This window comes from Hippocampus zosterae, chromosome 9 (assembly GCF_025434085.1).
Source record: "Hippocampus zosterae strain Florida chromosome 9, ASM2543408v3, whole genome shotgun sequence".
NCBI lineage: Eukaryota > Metazoa > Chordata > Actinopteri > Syngnathiformes > Syngnathidae > Hippocampus > Hippocampus zosterae.
Window position 1 is genome coordinate 10605883 of NC_067459.1, and position 20773 is coordinate 10626655.

The 20773-nt window shown below is 40.6% G+C and overlaps 1 protein-coding gene across 2 annotated transcripts in view; it reads left to right on the forward strand.

Annotated features, from left to right (window-relative positions):
- Window positions 1-220: 220 nt before the first annotated feature.
- tox2 (TOX high mobility group box family member 2) overlaps window positions 221-20773 on the forward strand; it is a 112179-nt gene continuing 91626 nt past the window's right edge. For both annotated transcript variants that reach the window (XM_052075842.1, XM_052075843.1), the window contains exon 1: window positions 221-381. In XM_052075842.1, the coding sequence (XP_051931802.1) occupies window positions 289-381 (93 nt within the window). In that variant the 5' untranslated portion in view covers window positions 221-288. The remainder of the gene's footprint in view (window positions 382-20773) is intronic.

Consider the following 20773-nt stretch of genomic DNA (forward strand, 5'->3'; position numbering starts at 1 on the left):
GCATATATATATATATATATATATATATATATATATATATATATATATATATATATATATATATATATATACTGTACACTTTTTGACTACAACTTGGATGATTTCTGTCTGATTAAATTAAATAAATAAATTCCCTATTTGGCCACACGAGGTCGCAGTTTGCCATGCACGAGTAGGAGTAAGCGCGCTCACCAACTGCATCTGTCCAAGAAAAGAGAGAGAGAGAGAGAGTGAGAGAGGTGCACATTCGACTGGATCGCTACTCTTGCCAGTCCCGCGGACCCTGCTATGGACGTCAGGTTCTATCCGGCTCCCCCCTCCAGCGTGGGTGCGTGCACGTTAACGCCTGACTCCACTTTGGACTATTACCACTCCAACAAGGTAAAGAAAACAACTCTTTTTACTTTCCACTTCTTTATGCGTGGCATCCATTGCAACCGTGACAAGTGCTCCACTTTTTTTCCCCACAAAAAAACTCCACAGGGCTTGCATTGGCAATATAACTTTGTCGTGAGTAAAATATAAAACAAAACAAAAACACGACAAAAAGCCCGCATGCACCTGTTTTCGCATTTATCCGCAGCTCAGTGCTTCAGCGATCCCCCAACCAGCTGCACTCAATTTTCCATTACGATTCTCAATCCATCTCTTTGCTCTTTGTATGATTTATAGTGCAAGTATTGAAATACATGTAACAGTGCAATGATTGATTGATTTTCTAACGAACTTGGAAGTCCAATAACTAGCTATTTGTGCTATTAGTGCTGACTGAGTATGCACTCCCACCTTGTGCTCCAGGGTGGGCAACGTATAGCTCGAGAGCCTAATATGGACATGCTATAAAAGCCTCAAAAAAACTCATACATATTCAGTGACGTCTTGAGATACGATGACTCAACTTGCAAATTTTTCAAGATATGAGCCATCATTTCACCAAGTTGCGAATTGAACGTCTCTGTTTGTGTCCAACTAAACAAAAAAAGAGAATGACAGGTTTTGTACTAAAAACAGACAACTGCCCAAAGAAAGGACCTGATAGCCTTATGCTAATGCTATTTATCATCCATGTAGCACTTTTTTGAACCTGTAAGCAATGGCTTGAACACACACGGTTCAGCAACAACATGTAGACAGACAATCCAATGGCACTCACAGTCATCAGTCTACTTTCTCTGCATTGAACCATTCACATTAGTGCTGTACTGATGAGCTGAGAGATGAATTGAAATTATGTTAGGAATTCCTCTTGAGTTTTAGACATGCCCCGCAGCAATATATGCCTTGAACTGATGGGATTCATAATAACGCCCCAATGAACAATAAATTCTCATGTGTCTCATCATCAGTCATACTGTCCCGAGGTGGTCATGGCAAACACACTACGTTCTACTTAATTATGTCTTTACTGTTTGCTTTTACAACCAGTTCAGGATGTACCCAGTTTGTTGCCCGAAGTTAGCTGGGATAGGCTCCAGCACGCCCGCAACCCTCGTGAGGATAAGCGGTTCAGATAATGCATAGATGGATAGATGTTTGCTTTTATTAAGTCCAAAATTATGGGGTGGATTTTTTTTATTCATTAAAACATACACGAACAAGGCTAGAATTGGTTACTGGAATGTCCATTTTTGTCATGAGGAAAAGATGATTTAAGATGTTTCGAGTTGCAAGCGTGTTGACAGTACATATCTAAATTGTATCTCAAGGCACCACTGTACAATTTCCATTGCTGCATGTTTGCTGCAGCGGGTCCTCTGCAAGAAAAGCCGTTGGCTTTGATTCTGTCTTATTTTGTGTCACATGCTTTAATTACAGTATTAAGAGCCCATAAAGGTGCCCTGACTCCAAGTAGATATGGTTTTACTACTACATTGTTGTCTCTTTTTTCACTGGCACCATACCAGTTTACATATTTTGTTTATCGTTTACTAAGGAGGCTCTGAAGCAGTTTGGGCTCTGACAAAAATGTACCTCAACTGCGTAAAAGATAACATGAGGGAATTTGTTGGTCTCATTGTCCTCTCTGTGTTAATTGAGACACACAAATGTCCTAATGTGTAATAATTCATATTTCATTGTCGCATCATATTTTGCATTGATTCGGAACGTCGCTCAGAGAGGATTTGAGTATCCAATGGTTTTAAGCATTCTGTATGCATGTGCCCCATCTCTCCTAGAACGAGTAAACATGCATCAATTCCTCTCGATATTGTTTTCGGGCTACTTTGGCTGCTGGTTTGACACTTAGGACACCATACACATAAAAAAGATTGATATGAATGTAAGAAAGGTGGTTGTTCGTGAATTTGTATTTGTCTTCATATAAACGCAAATAGAAGGCATGCTTCTGATTTCTTAGTGCACTTTGATGGCTCGCAGAAGCAGAACATTTACTCTAGAGGGCCCTATGGATGCCCGTTTGAGTGGTGCTGAAAATCACAGCATATGTAAAGTTGATTAAAGTACCCGAGGGGAAGACGGATTGCTTGTCCCTCAATGGGAAAGTTTTTGTAGAAGGGATCACAACGGAAGTACATGGTGTTCTTGCTGCATGGTCTTCTGGTTCCTGAGCCAATCCTTTATTTAAAAAACAAAACAAAAATACCCCAGATGTCATAATAAGAAACAATTTTCAACATTTTTTGTCTCCTGGTCTAATTACATAATAACCTGTACAGTTGATGTTAGGAGGCAGGCAGGCAGGTACACAGCAGTGTCGTATTACTTCAAGTAACAGCTGTGACTGTGGCTACAACTGCGCAACTGTTGAATAACAACGCGCCCCGGCTTGTTGTGACCTTTCGCTGAGTGGAGATCCTCTATGCAAAGGAGAAGATGTTGCGTCAGGTTGAATTGGGTGTAATCAATTGATAGGATTTATTAGAATAACTGTTTGGGGTTTTATTCGACGATAACGGAAAAAACAGACAGCGCAGTGAATGAGCAGTGAGCAGGTCTGCAGCACAGTTCTCAGGTTGTGGGGTCAAATCTTGGCTCAGTCTCTCCCTGTGAAGTATGTGCATGTTCCTCAAAATTATATTATTTTTTTCTAAATCGTTCAGCCCTATTAAGTTCTTGGAAACAGCTGTACAAGTGTTTTTTGTATTCCTCATGTTTTGTCTGGAGCTGTGTGTAGTGTATGCCAACCAGGATATGAGCATGATATGGTCCACATCCCATATGTCGATACAGTACATCTATAAAAAGCCACACTTTCTCTGTTTTGTCACGGAGCGTCTGTCATTGTGATTTAACACTCATGCATTATGTTTGATGGGGGAACGCTTGTACGGAATGGAAGTGCATGATTTCTCGCGTGACAATGGATCTAATCGATATGCACTCAACCTTTCTATTTGCAAAATCTGAGTTCATTTATTTATTTATTTATTTACCCAGAGGGGTGCTCCTCTCAGCTGCATCCAGCTTGTCCGCTGCTGCTCGCACAATCACCGTGAGTCATCTTTTCATCGGGCCCTGAGATCCCTCCTAATCTTTGTGAAGCCCCCGCGCGTCCTCCCCGAGTGGGAGGCTTGTTTGCCAGCGCTGAAGGCCACTTTCTCTATAAAAATGCCTGTTTTAACAGCGGGCCTGACTATTTGTCAAATGCATTATGACTTGTGCATATACCCCTCCACACTTCCCCCCCAGGCTCAATCACTCGGCTGTGATGTGAAGTTGGATAGATTACTGGAACTGCTGCACCCTCATTCTCTCACTTTCTCCATCCCCCATCCTTCTTCTCTCGAAGAGAAGGAGGCTCTCTGTAATTACACTGTTGTGCAAACATGTCTATGTATGAGTGTGCTTATAAAAAAAAAACTGTGTGTGTGTGTGTGTATACTGTATATATATATATAGTGTGTGTGTTTGTATGCTATACCTAGTTATATCAATATCTACAGTAGTTAGTGCAGCCTATTGACACAGTAAATAACAGATTTTGTTCAGACTCTGAAGAAAGATGCAAATGCTCACATTTTATTTTCATTTTAATTGTTTGTCCTCATCGAGCCTGAACGTAGACTGCTATTTTTGTTGAATATTTCTCTGTGCTAGCTTTGTGATCATTTTAACATTGCTAAAACACCCAATATTTTGGATAGTGGTAATTTTTTATTTTTAATGGGTGCATGTAATTTTTTTTAGGATCTAGTATTATAATACAAAGGTCTAGTGTTTTTCCTTTAAAATAAAATAATGGAGTCTTTTGTTGAACAGAAACAAACAATTTCTGTCAATGTGTGCGCGCGCGTGATAACAGAAATCATTTGTGTTTATAGTGATGACTTAAAGCAAACGCAATTCAAGTCGAACAAGCACTGCACTTAACTCTGAACCCTAACATTAGCATTGTTGCTAGTGCCAAGTATGTGAGATGGGTCCTATCCGCCAGAAACTGCATGGGAATTTACATGCTAGCTTATAAACAGAAATTATCTGTGTTCATAACACCATGACATTTTAGTGTTCTTTGTACAAGTAACATGTGCAACTCTGCTAATGTGAGCATTGATGCTAGTGCTAACAAAGACAGATGTGCCCTGACTGGTACAAACAGTCACTTGAATATACAGTACGTGCTAACATGCTAACGGCAGGTATTTGTGCTATTTGACTTGACACATGACTTGAAATAAACATTTTGGTGGCAGGTTTATACAGGAGAGCGAAATTGAGGTTGTAGATTTAATTCATATTTCGGTTGGAAAAGAACAATGAACCATGCGCGAGTTGCTGCATCCTCATCCATAATTACGTCCGTAAACAGGATGTTGTGGGTGATGTTATCTTTTCTACTGCGCAGGCGAGTCACTTTTGGGACGCATTGGTTCACACACCAGACAGACTGAAGTCATAATTAATATGTAATTTAGCTTTACAATACAATACAATACAATACTTTAAGACCTGCCGTGGGAATGTAGCCTCATTCGAAGACATCGTATCATCAACACGAAGGTGTTAATTTTGAACTACCATATTTTCCGCTCTAAAAGGTGCACCTAAAAGCCTTCCATTTTCTTAAAAGCTCACAGCGCCTTACAATCAGATGCGCCTTGTATATGGACTATTGACTGCTATGGGGTGCTTCACTTGAGTGCCGGCATTTTCTTGATCGTAGCTCCATCTAGTGGATGCATCGTAGATTGTGTCTTATAGTGCGGTCTGTCCAATATATGAAAAAAATCACACAATAGGCTATTCATTGAAGGTGCGCCGCATAATCCAGTGCGCCTTTTAGTGCAGAAAATACGGTAGGTCGCTTAAGGCAAGCACCACCTGTCTCCAATATTGCTTGTAATATTCTGACTACGGATCTATTCAGTCTGGTTCATTGTTCTTTTCCAGTCTAAATCAATTTTTATCTACATTCTGCTTATTGAAAAGGAAAATGTTGACATTCAAAGCAAGTTTTGCCCCCCCCCCCCCTTCCCGGATTTTCTTTATTTCACCTAATACCAAACAAGCTATGGAGAATTTTTTCCAAACAAGTTTCTTTTTTTGGGAGCACAGATGGTGATTAGTGTTAACATTCAACAAGCAGACTGAACAACAGCTCATATCTTGAAAAGTTCATAGGCCGAGCCACTCGTATCTCAAAGCACCACTGCATGTCACCACAATACTTCATGAATTAACATCTTAAATGTTCAACAATGAAGTTGCACACATAAGGCAAGGTGAGCTTGACAAAATCTTTGTGGCACGGAAATAACGTTTTCCAACAAATCAGAACATGCGCATGCATGTTCAATGCGCTCGACTCCTTGATTACCTTCCACTGGCCTCCACTTTTGTCATATGCAAAACAATAGAAAATTGATTCCTCTTAGTTGTCTGTTTCTTATGAGAAATGAAATAAGCATGTCACTAAAAATATGTGCTAAAATATGTTGGCAAATATTTCAGCCAAATTGCTAAGTTAGCAACACTGACTGTGCTTTTGTAAACATGCTCCTCTCTGATTGCAGTCACGTTGTTAGTAGTAGTAATACACACAAACAGAAATGCACAGAAAAAAAATGGTGACAATTATTTTATTTTGCACTGACAAATTAGACTCTATCAATCAAAATAAGTTAATCACTCAGCCCTATTTTGGGGTGGAATTATCACAGAGAGAATCATTGCTTTTAAAGCTCTGTATCCACCAGTCTGTGTATCACCGCATTAGTCATGCTTTACTTGAGATTATGGCCCAAGCCGGTCTATTTATACCCATCGAATGTGTGTGTGTGTTATGTTTGGAGCCCAAACATGACGATGTCAGAAACTGAAAATTCCCAGCAGCACGTTGTCGTGTTCTCACAGATGAAGACGTTAATTACACGGAGGCGAGCATTCTTCCGCCGGCAGCCTTGGACACAGACGTTTTTGGGGTTTTCACATCGTACCCATTCATAACATTCTGCTGACTGGCCAGTACTGACTCCACTGGCTCAATGTTAACCCATGCGTGGTTGGGATGCAAAAATGACAATGTGGTGTGCTTGCGGAGGCGTTTAGCGATGCCTTGATTATAGCGTTTAGGATTTGTTAAAGCTTTCTAGAAATAAAGTCTCTATTTCTTTTACCTTCTCAGAAATAATGTGAAACGGTCATATGGACAGGCTGCATGGCCTTTAGGCTCACTCTGACCTTTAGTAAATACAGTAAGTTGCACCTTTACGCTGGGAGAAAGGGGTGCCATTTTGAATGCACTTTCATTCAAAATGCATTTCATGGAATTTTCGATAGAGTGAATTTTTATTGGTTTAAATTGTACCCTTGATGATAAATTGTGTCCCGAATAGTACATGGGGCATTGCGATACGAGTGACACGACTTGCACATTTCTTTTTTTTTCTTTTGCTTTGGCTTGGAAGCCAAAGCAGTACTCAACTCCCTTCACAGCAGCAGTTTAGCAGATAGTGTACAATTCATCAGGAAAGAGTCTTGAGGTTTAGTGACAGTTGAAGTTTACTGTCAAACTAAAAAGAATTGCATTCTTGTTTTGCTTTAGATAAGTGTGTTGAGCTTAATGTGAACAAACAAATGCAAAACACCTAACGAACAGCATCAGTGTCGCGGTCAAAAAACGCTTTAGGCAACAGAGCACAAACTGTGGAAAAAAATATTCCACATTATTTCTTTAAGTCACCCTAAGTATAAATAATGTTCATGGTAAACAATAATATGAGACGTTATGAATCCGTGGTGCAAAAGTAACGTCAGCAAAAATAAGAGTGCTGAGAAGCAATGTCCTGGCTGGTCAACAACATACCGGTAATTAAACAGAAACTGATCTAAGGTCACCATGGCAATGCTAAAGGTGTCATTCTCCTCATTACAAGCCCGTGCACCATCACACTAATACTGTAAATTATTGCTTTACATACAGTATATTGCTTTAATGATAACACATTAGAAAATTTGTGTTGAAACATGTCAAAGCCGATGAAAAGTAACATTGCAACAACCAGGCTAGCGCTTTGTTTGTGCACACTTTCTGTTTCTGATTGGCTGGTTTTCCTCGGGCGAGCTGGTTTCGTAAAAATCAAATTATAGATTTGAGTGCTGATTTTTTTTTTTTTTTTTTTACTGATCATTTTACTCTAGTGTCAGGTCATACTTACGGTTTGAACAAATATGATGAAAAGTTCTTTTGAAAATTACACGGCTCCCTTTTCATGTACCGGTAGTTGCAAAACAATAACATTTAGCAACAATGCTCGTGCTAAGAAGAGAGGCTCTGGCTGGGCCACAAATTTTATGAAACAGTAAATTAGGTGGTTGCTGATGGTGTAATGGTACACTCGCCTGACTTGTGTGCAGGCAGCGTGGGCTCAGTTCCCATTCAGTGACGGTGTGGATGTGGGGTGTGAACAGTTATTCCTGTGACTGACTGGCGCCCTGTTCAGGTCAAGCAGTGTTGAAAATTATTGGCTGGATAAATCAGGTGGTTAGAGGTTGTCCTGACCACAACAAAGGCCATTAAACCATCAATATGACTTTGTCGTTGTTATTTCAGGGTACAACTATTACACTGTCGATTTAAAATGCATTCAGCCATCTCAGTGACTGGCACACTCACATGACAACCTACTGCATGCAAAAGCGACACGGCCACATCACATCACATCCTAGGACGTCGGAGTAATTACAGTTTTGATGCTGATTGCGAGTGGAAGCCCGCCCTGGCTGGCCTGACTGGTGGCCCTCATTAAATCACATTAACCCTAATTAACATCTCTGACCCTCCTTTGAAGCCCACGTGGTGTACTCGGCCTCGATTCTGGCGTCCACGATGTCATGGTGCTCTTTTACAGTATATTCTTGATTGGTTCCGCGGGGTATAGTGTGTAGGGAAAATGGCACGGTATATAATGCCATTCGGCGAAGTGGAAACGAATAAATAAATAAATATATAAATAAATAAAACAAGCCCGGCCGCCAGATGTGCTCCAGCCTCGATAAGGTCGTGAAAGACAGACGTTTATTATTCTGCTGCCTTTGTTGTGGTTCGAACCCGACCCGCGGGAAACGCTGAGTGATGCCTTTCACTTAGCAATGAAAAACAAACCGGAGAAGTACAGTGTGCATGCTCCACTGGAGATAAGTGCTGCGTGGCTATACGCAGAGGCAAGAGACTATATACATTTATAATGCAACATATTCAAAGTGCTCTCAATTTGTGTTAAGTAACTTTATGGCCAGTGCGGGATGGGTGACCACAGAAGTTATTGTTGACATTTAGCATGGGTATAGGTCAGGAGACTTTATTATAATGTTTAAAGCAGTCTTTCCCAACCCTTTTTTCAGCTCAAATTAGAAATGTGGTTCCTCCCTGGGACCACAACGACTACAGACTACAATATCTGATATATACTTGAACATGAACTAATGGCAAACACAAAAGGCATAAACTAGAAAGGCTTTTTTTTTTTTTGCCAAGACAATGTGCCGAAGTGGAAAAAAAAGTTTGTTGCATGATTAGTCCCCACATACATGCATTTAACCAAGATGTGTCAGATGATTCATGTAATTCAAGTTATTTAAGATACTGACGTATATTTTCTGTCGGAAACTAATCACTGATTGGTCACTTGATCATCCTGATCGGGACACACACACACACACACACACACATTTATATCTCCTGTATAAATAAATGGAACGACTAGAAATAATCGTCAAAAAAGTTTGGAGTGCAGTCGGTGAGGCACTGGTGCATGTGTGTATACAACATACATATCATTACTCGTGAATGTTCCTCTGGTTAATTATTCATGCGGACTTCAACTTTGAACATTAAAGGAGTACATGTCGGGGGAAAAAGTGTACCGGAGGTGTGTCCAATGACAACATGCTAATGTAAAGTGACTGTACCTTTTGAGTTATTATGATTGCTAACCACACCTCACACACGAGAAACAAACATGACTCAAAATGATTGACAGTAAAAAAAAATGACTGTGTGCTTGATGATGCACTCGCACATGCACGCAACGATTGAAAAAAAGAGTGCTACATTGTTAATTCACATTAGAAATAAACACAAACGATAAACAAAAAAAACTCGATTCTGTCAGACCTGACCATATCATACAGATTTGACACCATATGTAAAAATAGTGATACAAATGACATTTAAAGGTGAAATAAGAATGCACCCATTGGGTGTTTTAGGCACGGCGATCGCAAGCCTGGGCAAACGGCAGCAGTTGTCTTAGCTTCCGCAGGCATGTCCTGTGCAAACAAAAGGGCGATGACTGCTTCACATCCAAGTTGGGTACATACTCGCTCACTTGCTTGCTCTCTCACTCACTCAGTGAAGTGCAAGCTTTCTTACAGGTGGACACATACAGTAGATGCAACTTGTCTGCACATGCTCAATGTAAATGAATGACCTTTCTCATGTTATTGTGCAGCTGAAAGTCACTATGTTGTTAATGGATAACAAATTTTTGTCAATAAATTAGTTTGTACTTTTTCGTGTCTGCTGTTTTGTGTGTGTATGTGTGTGTGTGTGTACGCGCACGTGTTCACGTGTGTGTGTAAGTGAGACTTGGGTGTAGGTTTGATTGGTGAATGTGTGAGCGAGCGCATATCATCCCTAAACCACAGCCCCTTCCCACAGGGCCCCTTCCCGCCTGCCTCAGTCTACCAGCCGCACCACTCCGGGCACTTATGGGCTTTGTTCACAAGGTTTTTCATTGTGGCTTCACTGCATGATTCTCCAGGAATTCCATTTGTTGTGTGCTGATAGTCACTGAGCCGCAGAGTTGCCGTGACTCACTGTAATAGCATCAGGGCACGGCGAATTCAGGAGTTTGGAGGTTTTTAATCTCGAAATGTACGCATGCCCACTGATGTTGATATGTACATCTGAAAACCCAGGAGCTTTTGCTTCTTTTCTCGGCTTAAAATGTTGTGATACTGATGTATAACGATTGAAGACAAATTTTGTATTTTTGCATTTGTTTCACAGTGAACGATTATCCCCCTTACATTATTATTATTAACTTTTTTTAATGCGTTGTTGGCGACCAGTTTGAAGAAAAAGAATGAAACATGCATAAATCAATGTATTTTAGTTCAGGTTACTTTTCATTTCAAATTTTTTAGATATCGTGATTTGACTTCACCGCGCTAGGAGAGGCATTTATTAATGAATCGGCTCCAGTTGACCCGCGACACAAATGAAACCAGTGGTGTGGAAATTGGGTGTATTATTTTATTTTATTCTTAATTTTTATTTTATGTTATCATTCTGATCTGAACAAAAGAGACAGCAGCACATACCGTAGAACCAATAAACCAGAACAACAGGATTACTGTGTCAATAGTCTGTAAAGTGCAAAATACTGAAGTACTGTATGTAATGTATGCTGACCAAATGTTTACATAAGATCCATAAAGATGCTTTCAGATGAATGCTTGCTTTCACGAATGCGTAGCAGTGCTGCAGGTGCATTCAAAGTCACTCCATTTCCTGTATTGATCGTGGATGCACAAAAAAGGTTTTGTGTCTGTCGCAATAACTGGCGACTCGATGTGCTTTGTGTCCTCACTGTGCAAACATAGCACAGCATTGACACATAGCCTGCACAGGCATGTGGACATGTGAGCTGCGTGTACATAAACACTGGGGTAGTTGTCCAAATGGTACATAGAGTGGAGTATGGTGGCAGCATCATGCTTTGGGGATGTTTTTCTTCAGCAGCTGGAAGGGCTAGCAGCTTTAGTCAAGGTGGAGGGAATTATCAACAGTTCCAAAAACCAGTCAGCGCTATAGAACTTCAGGCTTAGGATAGAAAGCAAAAAATGTGAAGAAAAGTCGACTAGAACACCTGAACTTTATTTGGGGTTAATCTGAGCCACCTTAAGCAATGGCAGGCATGAATTTGAATCTGATTTGCTCTCTTAATCTCTCACTCTCTCTCTCTCTATCTATCTATCTATACATACATACATACATACATCCTATTTTCCCTCCAAACTTCCATCTTGGCACCTGACTGAAAGTTATAGTTGTGGCTTGTAGATGCAGATATGCCCATTTTGAGGACTATTACACACATCAAATGAAGCAGTTGCAAATGAGGAGACTCAGTTGTGGTAAATCAGCATCATTTTTTGGGGGGGTGGGGGGCACGAGTTGATTGTTTTTAGGTTTGCACCACTTAATATTCTTTTAATGGACTTCACAGGAAGTGCTGATGGAATTACAAATTGGCTCAAGTGGCTCATTTGCACAGACTAGCTCGTCCCGTTGCATCTTTTGATTCAGTTTTGTGGGGAGAGTTCAATGAACGATCCATAGATGGTTGTTGAAAGCTGTTGTGAAGACTGCGTCCATTTGAAATGTTACATTTGTTCGGCTGCTTGCCAATTATTTGTTTGGCTGCACTGCACTGCAGGTTGGGTGTTTTTTAATGTTATGTCATCAATCTATCTGTTTTCTATTTTGCCTTTTGTCTAGAGTAGCTCTTAAATGACCCTAATGTATGCATCCTTGTCAAATGTGGGAAGAAATGCGAGTATCCTACCTGATAACTATGAAGCTTACGCATGAACAACCATTCCACCTTGCTGCTAATATGGTGAAGCTTCAAATCACTTTTTAGTAACTCGTGTGTTGTGTTTTTTTTTTTTACATTTGAAACCGATGCCACTTTTGAAGATTTACTGCAGGGATTTTTTTTAGGTGGGGTTATAAAGCCGCAATTGGCTTCAGTGCCCTTGGCTGACAGGCTGAGTGAAAAATGCTTTTCAGTAATATTTTTATAGAAATCTTGTTGTGTGGTGTTCAAACGTGCACAAAGTTGATATATGTGCATGTAGAGAAAAACCTTTCAAATGTTCTCGAAACAGTTGACAGCAGTGAAATCTGAGCTGCCGGTTTGCACATCAAACGTCTCGCGGAGAATGTTTTCACACACAGCAGCTGAAAATGAGCAGCAGATTTCACACCAGCTGGTTTATCACTTCATGGGCAAAATAATTACAAGATGAAAAATGTGCATTCGCAGTTAAAAAAGGGTGAAGGTGTGCGTTCAATAACACACTAAAAGTTCACTTAAATAAAGTACTGTATGAAGGGAGAGCCAAAAGCATACACATTCTTTTCATGTTGTCATATGGATACTTATTACATCCAAAAAAGGTTTTTAAGCCTGGGTTGGGATTTGTTTTTGGGGTTATCAAACCATGGTTTCCAGCCAGAGCTAGGTTTAAACAAGAGCATATTGGTGAGTGGATAGATTGTTGTTTATGCGCTAGATTGCTTTAATCAAGATAGCTAGTAACTTATCTACTTAGCTTGTATGTAGGTAAGCTACTGATCTTCTTAGCCAGCTATCTGATTGATGTATTTTAACATCGACACAAACAAATGCCTTAACATCTCATTTCTACTTTAAAATACCTACAATAGCTATCTCGCTTCTCGATGAGAGATAGCAGATGTTAAAACTGTGTGTTTAAATGAAGCTAGCTTAGATAGCTAACTAGTTTGTACATGTCTGTGTAGATGTAGGTAACCTTCACGTAATAAGTGGCTATGTATTGATAGATTGTAGATCTAGTGGAGGAAAAAAAAAGCCTGAAACCAAAAATTCCCTTGCTGTTATTCTTTGACGCTAATTGCTGCATTGCATCTTCAATTGCTGGTTTGTCGTGATCACTCCAATGCTGGCTCTGTGCATTCAGACCAGTTCCAATCAAAACGATGATGCGATAAAACTTTTCTAAAAATGGAAAAATCCAATTTAGGACAGAGTACTGTACGCCAAATCCAACCAACTGGGATGTAATTACTGTTGTCGTTATGATTGTAATGTGCTGACAAATGGCAGCTTGGAATTTCTTCCGAAACGTTTCTGACTTCCTCCTCGTGTTGCTCGATGGGATTCTCCCTCTCTTCATCCTTTTTCTCCCTGGGCTGCTACTCGTCAGCTCGCGTTAGTGGCCAGCGCACTGCTAAGTGGCTATGACAGCACTCTCTGATGTTCCAGCTGCCGCAGATTTATAACGTTATTAAAGCACATGTCGTGTGATTAAAAAATGTTAATTCTTCCCCTAAGTCACGCGCCGTTTTGTTGTGTCTTCTTTTGGCGTCTCATTCAATTACATGGAAAATTAAACGAGGACGAATCATTCCATCGTTGCCTAATACAGTACAACAAAGCTGTTAATTACAAAGCCCCCACACCCCCCAAAAAAACAAACTGGGGCAGTACCCTTAAGGGCAGTGGTCCCCAACCTTCTTTGCCTCACGAACCGGTTTAATGTCAGACAATATTTTCAGGGACCAGGCTTTAAAGGCCAGATAAATACAACAAAATAAGATGATATGACCGGCATAAAAACTGTGGTATTCTCGAAACAATAATAAACACGAATCATGACGTGAGGAACTATCTGGCCGCAAATACAAAGTGCATGAAAAATACGACTCATCATTGGCGCATATTATGCAGACTGGGCTTGGTACGTGGGAATCTCCCATTATGATCCATCCGTATTTTAAGTAGGACTCCTGACGGTGTCTATTAAATGTAGCCTTCTTTTTCTTGAAAGTCACAGACTCCTCCTCTTTCTCCTGTCTGGGCCTTTCCCCCTTCCCAAAGAAACTTTCCAAAGATGTTTGTTTTTTTTTTCACTCATTTTGCTAGCTCCTGGATTTCATCTTAGCGGTAACCTATCACGTGACTGATAAGCGCGCCTTGACCTGCGTCAAGAGTGACATATTGAAGAGGGATGTAACAGAGGATCCGGTAATTTTTCTAAATAATACATTTTTCAGATTCCGAAATGTACCAAATGACCCATGGACCAGTACCGCTCCGCGTCCCAGGGGTTGGGGACTTCTGCTATAGGGTGCAGCTGTTGTCGGCAACCCCACCCTTTATAGACAAAAAGAAAACTGTGCCGAAAGATTTGCCTAAAATTGTACTGTCTCGACTATGGTTGGGCAACATTGTAAACTGATTCCCTTTACGACGCCTTATCTATGTTAAGTTACTGCTTCTTCTCCTTTCGGCTTGTACCTTTTCAGGGGTTGCCACAGCAAGTCATTAATTTCCATCTTTCCCTGTTCTCTGCATCCTCTACTCTGACTCCAACTACCTGCATGTCTTCCCTCATCAATGTTAAGTTACAATTACTTCATTTATCAAGTTGTTTTTCTAGGTTAATGGAACACTCTAAATTGCCCCTTGGTGTGAGTGTGAGAGTGAATGGATGTTTGTCTCTGTGGGCCCTGTGATTGGCTAGCAACCGATTCAGGGTGTCGCCCGCCTACTGCCCAAAGATGGCTGGGATAGGCTCGCGCACCCGCCGTGACCTTTGTGAGGATAAATGGATCCGAAAATGAATGGATGGATGGGTATCAATTAGTCGCACGTGAACCTTTTCATCTCCATTTGAGAAGAAACTGAAGCTCATGACAACCCTACCAACGTAAAGAAGCTCTAGGGTCCACATTGTATGGACCAAGATGTGCGCAATCACATGAACAGGTGGATTGCTAGCAACGGTACAACGATTAGAGAATTTAATGTTTCACACTCAAGTTACTGTCACAGTTTTATTTTCATGTGGAAGTTAAAGAAACCTAATTTAAGTTAATTACAACTACAAATTAGGAGTGGACACACTTAAAATATATTGACAACAAAATGTTCAGTATTACATGCCGCAATCTATCCTGGGAAGTGAAGAGTCTCCAAAAAGTACACAAAAAAACTTTTAAAAATTGGCTTCAGAATAACTGTTGGTTAAAAGCAGGGGTATCCAAAGCCAGTCTTCGACGGCATGTTTTACTCGTCTCCCTACTGTGCTGGGGTAGGGAGACGTGTTTACTCCTTAAAACTGCAATCCATACAACAGTGGACTCTTTTGAAACACATTGACATTGGCCAAGCACTTGTTTGTACTTTTACATGCAAACATACAGTTACAGAAATGGTGCCTTTGTCCATTTGGATTATTTGTCTACCTTTTATCACCATAAACAGGATACGTATTCGTAAAAAGAGGCTCAATTCGAACCCTACAGGACACATCACAAAAACGTGTACCTTGGAGAACAAAAATCACCCCCTCCAATGCCCCCTTTTTGTCTGAGACTGTACGGCACAATTCTTTACAACTCTGCATTATTTTAGCTCACCAGCAGTGCAGTACATTGAGATGCCACATATCAATAACAACTTTACTCCAGTACCCTTCCTCCAAATTTCAGGATTTTTTTAAGAGCAAATATAAATTCAGTCAACTCGGCGATGCTCTTGCCACTGCCACCATTGCGTACATTTTCAATCAAGTTATTTAAAACAAAATCTGATAATCATTTTTTAAAAGTTACATTGTAAAAGTAGTTGTGGACGCAGCTTTCTTTGACATTACTCTAACTAATGAATTGTTTCCTCTCCTCAATGATTCCCTTTCTCCCAAATGAATGTGTTCAAGGTGCTTTCTTGGGTTCACTTTGGACTCTCGTTATGAATATGTTGATGTAAAGATCAACACAGCAGACTCGTTGGACCGATTGACTTCGCTGGGAATCTGTTTTCTCAGATGCTTTTTTCCCCCATTCCAAACAGGCTATTGCACTGGAATTCTGCGCAGAAGTACACTTGGCCTGAGTTGAACCTCCCCGGCTGGAAATTATTCTCGCGCAAAAGTAATTCTCATTAAAATAATGAGTGAGATCTACCCCACCCTTGATCGCTTGATCTTTTTGAAGAACTCTTCTGCTGAACTGCACATATTGCCGTGCTGCGGAGAGATGACCAGCATGCAGTATTTCTCTATGTACTTTTTAGTGGCTCTTTAGCAGTCGGCGCCTGTGATTGGGGTGGAGAGGTGGGGGGTTAAATATATGCATTGATGTGTCATGAACGTTCTGGTCGCTCGGTTTGGAAAAAAAAAATCAGTTGAAGTCATACGCGCCATTGGAATGAATTCTAAGGTGCCCCATAGTTGAAGTGATTTGTATCATATCTTTATTTGAGGAAATCACATCACAATGGGAATTAATTTCATTTTCTGGTGAGTGTGATGAATCGTACTGTAATGTAATTGTTTTGTATCAATATTGAACTCGATCGGTATCACAGATTAAGCGATTGTATTACAATCTTTCATTGTAATTTAAGTGAATCTTTTGTAATTACAGTGGTTTGTATTGTAATCAAAGATATTTTCCATTTATATTACAGTGAATCATATCACGTTGTAATTGCATTGCATGCAGAGTAGTTTTTTTTAGTGTGGTATCGTTGGCAGTTCATCAAGATTCACAGTGCATTAGCTTGAGTGCACATCGGTCCATCGGGTTGCCATGGTTTAGTGCATGGCAACTCCCAGATGTTGGGTAATTTGACAGAGGCTACAAAAGGGTCGCCCTCACTGCTATCACCACATCGCAGCATGCCAGGTGTCCGTGCGTAAAGCTGTAACAAATGTTTTGTGGCAGTGTTTGCAAACACACCAGCACGTGAGGCTATTGTTTGATTGAAAAGCTGCATTTCAACCTCAACAAGTCTTTCTCCTCACATTCCTCTTTCTTGATTTTTTTTTTTTTGTTTAGGTGCTGATTTTGTACTTCGGAGCGCCTTTTAAAACTGCACACCACAGCACACATTTTGCAGGCAGCAGCTTTCATAAACATCTCCTTGATGGAGCGCAGTGATCTGTTCAAGACTCTTTTTTTTTTCCTACAAACTTTGATGAGGCAAAACACATTTTTCATTGATCTGCTATTAGGTAGAGCTAGTAAAATAGCATGGTTGTCTGTGTGCAAATACTATATATGATGTGCAGGGAGATCCACAAAATCCCGGGACTACTGTGACTATCCATCCGTTTTCCGAACCGCTTGATCCTCACTAGGGTCGCGGGGGCTGCTGGAGCCTATCCCAGCCGTATTCGGGCAGTAGGCAGGGGACACCCTGAATCAGTTGCCAGCCAATCGCAGGGCACACAGAGACGAACAACCATCCACGCCCACACTCACACCTAGGGACAATTTAGAGCGTCCATGCATGTTTTTGGAATGTGGGAGGAAACCGGAGCACCCGGAGAAACCCACGCAGGCCCGGGGAGAACATGCAAACTCCACACAGGGAGGCCGGAGCTGGAATCGAACCCGGTACCTCTGCACTGTGAAGCCGACGTGCTAACCACTGGGCTAGCGGGCCGGCCCTACTGTGACTAATGCTTTGTGACTAATGCTAGCATTTTTAATGCTACTTTTTATCATTTGTAAAATAATACAACAGTTGGCCTAGCATCTTCTATTTCGTCTTCAACAACTCTTTCTTCTTTAAAAAAAAATTATTATTATTATTATTTTATGTATCACAACAGGCATATGGTTTGGAGGAGAAAACTTGCTGGTGAAGTATACCACACATTATAAAAGCAGTTAGAACACGTTTTCCTGATCATGTGTCGGGGTTGCTCACATTTTGAAAATCGATGAAGATATTACAAATCAGTGTGTGTGTTCTCCAGTTAATTTGCAGCATATCTGTGGGAAAAACCTGAACTCCAGGATGCTAATCAGAAGTGTCAATCAAAATTAATCAATTAATCGGCAACTAATAGATTCATTATGAAATGACTGGAAAACTATTTTAATAATCGAATTTATTTCAACTTAAAATTGTTCGAATAACACAGCAATAATTATTGTCGCATTTCTGTAGCCCTTTTAAATGCAGACTGATTGTCTGGTGTTGTTTCAAAATAAGACATTTTTCAAACACTTGTTTTTAAGCAATAATCAAACCATTAAGTGAGTGAGTTTTAAAAATTTTGCTGAGTACAACATCATACCTTTTTTTGTGAGATTCATTGTTGTTGTTTGTTTTTAATCACTAAACAATTCCAAAAAACAACAGTAAATTGGTTAATACACAGTAATTGTAGGATTTTCTTTAGTAATACGTCTTAATGCATAGTGAAATGGGGTCGAATTATTCGATTACCCGATGGAAGATTTTTTTTTCTCTTCGTCCATCCATCCATTTTCTGATCCGCTTATCCTTCAAGGGTGGCTGGCATACTGGGCCCTCTCCCAACTGTCTTCGGCAAGATTCACCCGGAACTGGTTGCAAGACAATTGAGAATTTTCCTCTTCCTGTGCGATTATGTACCATGCTTTGGGTCTTGAAATACTCATCAAAAAAAAAAAAGAAAAACCTCAAAACCACATGCCCAGAGTTAATTATTTTCTCACTAAGGCATTGCAAGATTTTCTGATGTTTGACTGAGGTTAAGGAGTCAATGTTCTACCAACACTGAAGCACAATGAAGTGCCTTCCATTGACTTGTAATTATTTTTCTTAACGCTCGTCTGCTTCTTGCAACCGTGGATGCTCATTAATGATGTACCTCAGACTCAGGGAAGCCAAGAGTAAACTATTTAGACTCAACTGATCAGAGTCCAATAATCAGCACGTTAGAGTTAGTGAGAGGCCAAAACAGCTCGTTGGACCGCAGCCCCGTCTACAAGTCGAAGGGCTGCATTTCATTACCACTGTCGGGAGTGATTAGTTCTTGGCGACAAAGGGTGCTCTGTGCCATCAGTGTTCCCAAGCGGCATCAATCCGCCAGCTTTTCGGAGCGTGCCGGTGAATGAATGAGATGGACAGTCATAGCGTCGTGTCTCTAAGTGTAACTCGCACAGATGATGTGTTCACCTTGTCAATTAGACAGATTATGAAAGTGAGATGGAAAACGCGTCAGAATGCCACCCTCTTGATGTCTAACTCTTGAATACGTAACAACAGTGGAGCGGCGATAGCTTATCAGACCAACTGACAACTGAAATAGTATTGGTATGTCTTCAGGGCAGAGATTTATTGCACAAATGGGTTATGAGTGTAACCTGACTTGCCAGATGGTTTGTTTTCGGAGTCTACGAGAATCTGTTTGGACAATGCGTTCAAATAACACTTGGGCAATTGCACAAACATCCTCTTGGAATTGCTGTGTTTTGGGTGCCTAAAAGCCCACAATTCCTTTCACACGTGTATCCTGGTGGATATGTATGGATTTTAGGGATCCTGAGTATAAGATCCACCCTCAACTCATTTCTTAGAACCCTTGGAAGGTTTGAGTCAAAAGATCCCCAATACCAATTTCATTGATCAACAAATTGGGTGGGCATGTCTATCATAACAAGACGTCTTTAAGGGCCCACGTGAGACACAGATCAAGAAGCCTTACATTTTAGTTTGAAACATTTTGGGGGCGAATTCCAACACTTCGCACTTGGACCAACTACTTGGGCATTCACTGATATCAGTCCCGGTCACAAGCTTATACTTAAGTAAGAAATGCTTACGTTGTGCAAAGGCATTCTTGGAATTGTTCTCATTCTTACAGCAAAAAATTTGAGGCCTAAACATGCCAGAACACCCACCAAGTGCCTATATCCTCGTGAAAATGTACGCATTAGTTGGGGGCCTAAGCCTTCCCTGTCCCCAATTAATAAATTTAAAAAACTAGCCCTTGCAGCATATCCCCAATCAACAAGAAATTGTGTTAACATGTCTATCATACCAGGACTCGCAAAAAAGTCTCAAAGACACAAGCCCAAATGAGAAAACATTAGCAGCCAATACAAATATCAAATCATTACCTACCATCAGATTCAGTAGCGGTGTCTATCATGACAGGATGCACATATTTCTCAGTCCATGCCAAAATCTAGCAAAAAAAAGTTGACCATTTTGGTTTGATGCATTGATTTGGCATAATATCCAGGAACATTGCTCAAAAATCAACCATGGACACTTGACAGATACTAATACCAATGTACTAAATACTAAAATGTCAACCTTTTCTTGACTGTGCCATGGATTGTGGGCAGAGGATGGCATCATAATTTTGAGGATTCGGCGTGAAAAACGTAGTGCGAGAATCTGTTTTATTATTACTGCTTGAGGGTGGTTGGTTGCCTCAGACCAACCGAAGCGGTCTCTGCAGGGATAAATTACTTACAGTAATGGTAAATGGGATGTCACTTGTACAGCACATTTCTTTCTACCTCAGATATTCAAAGCGCTTCACCCTGTTAACTCATTCACCTTTTGGTGACGCAGTATCGGTACCTTGCTCGAGGACACGTTGATATTGTTCCAAAGGCCAGGGAATCGAACCACCAAATGACAACTCCACTACCGAGCTATGCTGCCCCAGAGTTCTGGTCCGAGGTTTAACGATTTGCGTTTTATTTGATGTCTGGCACTTAGATCGGACTTTGTGGACT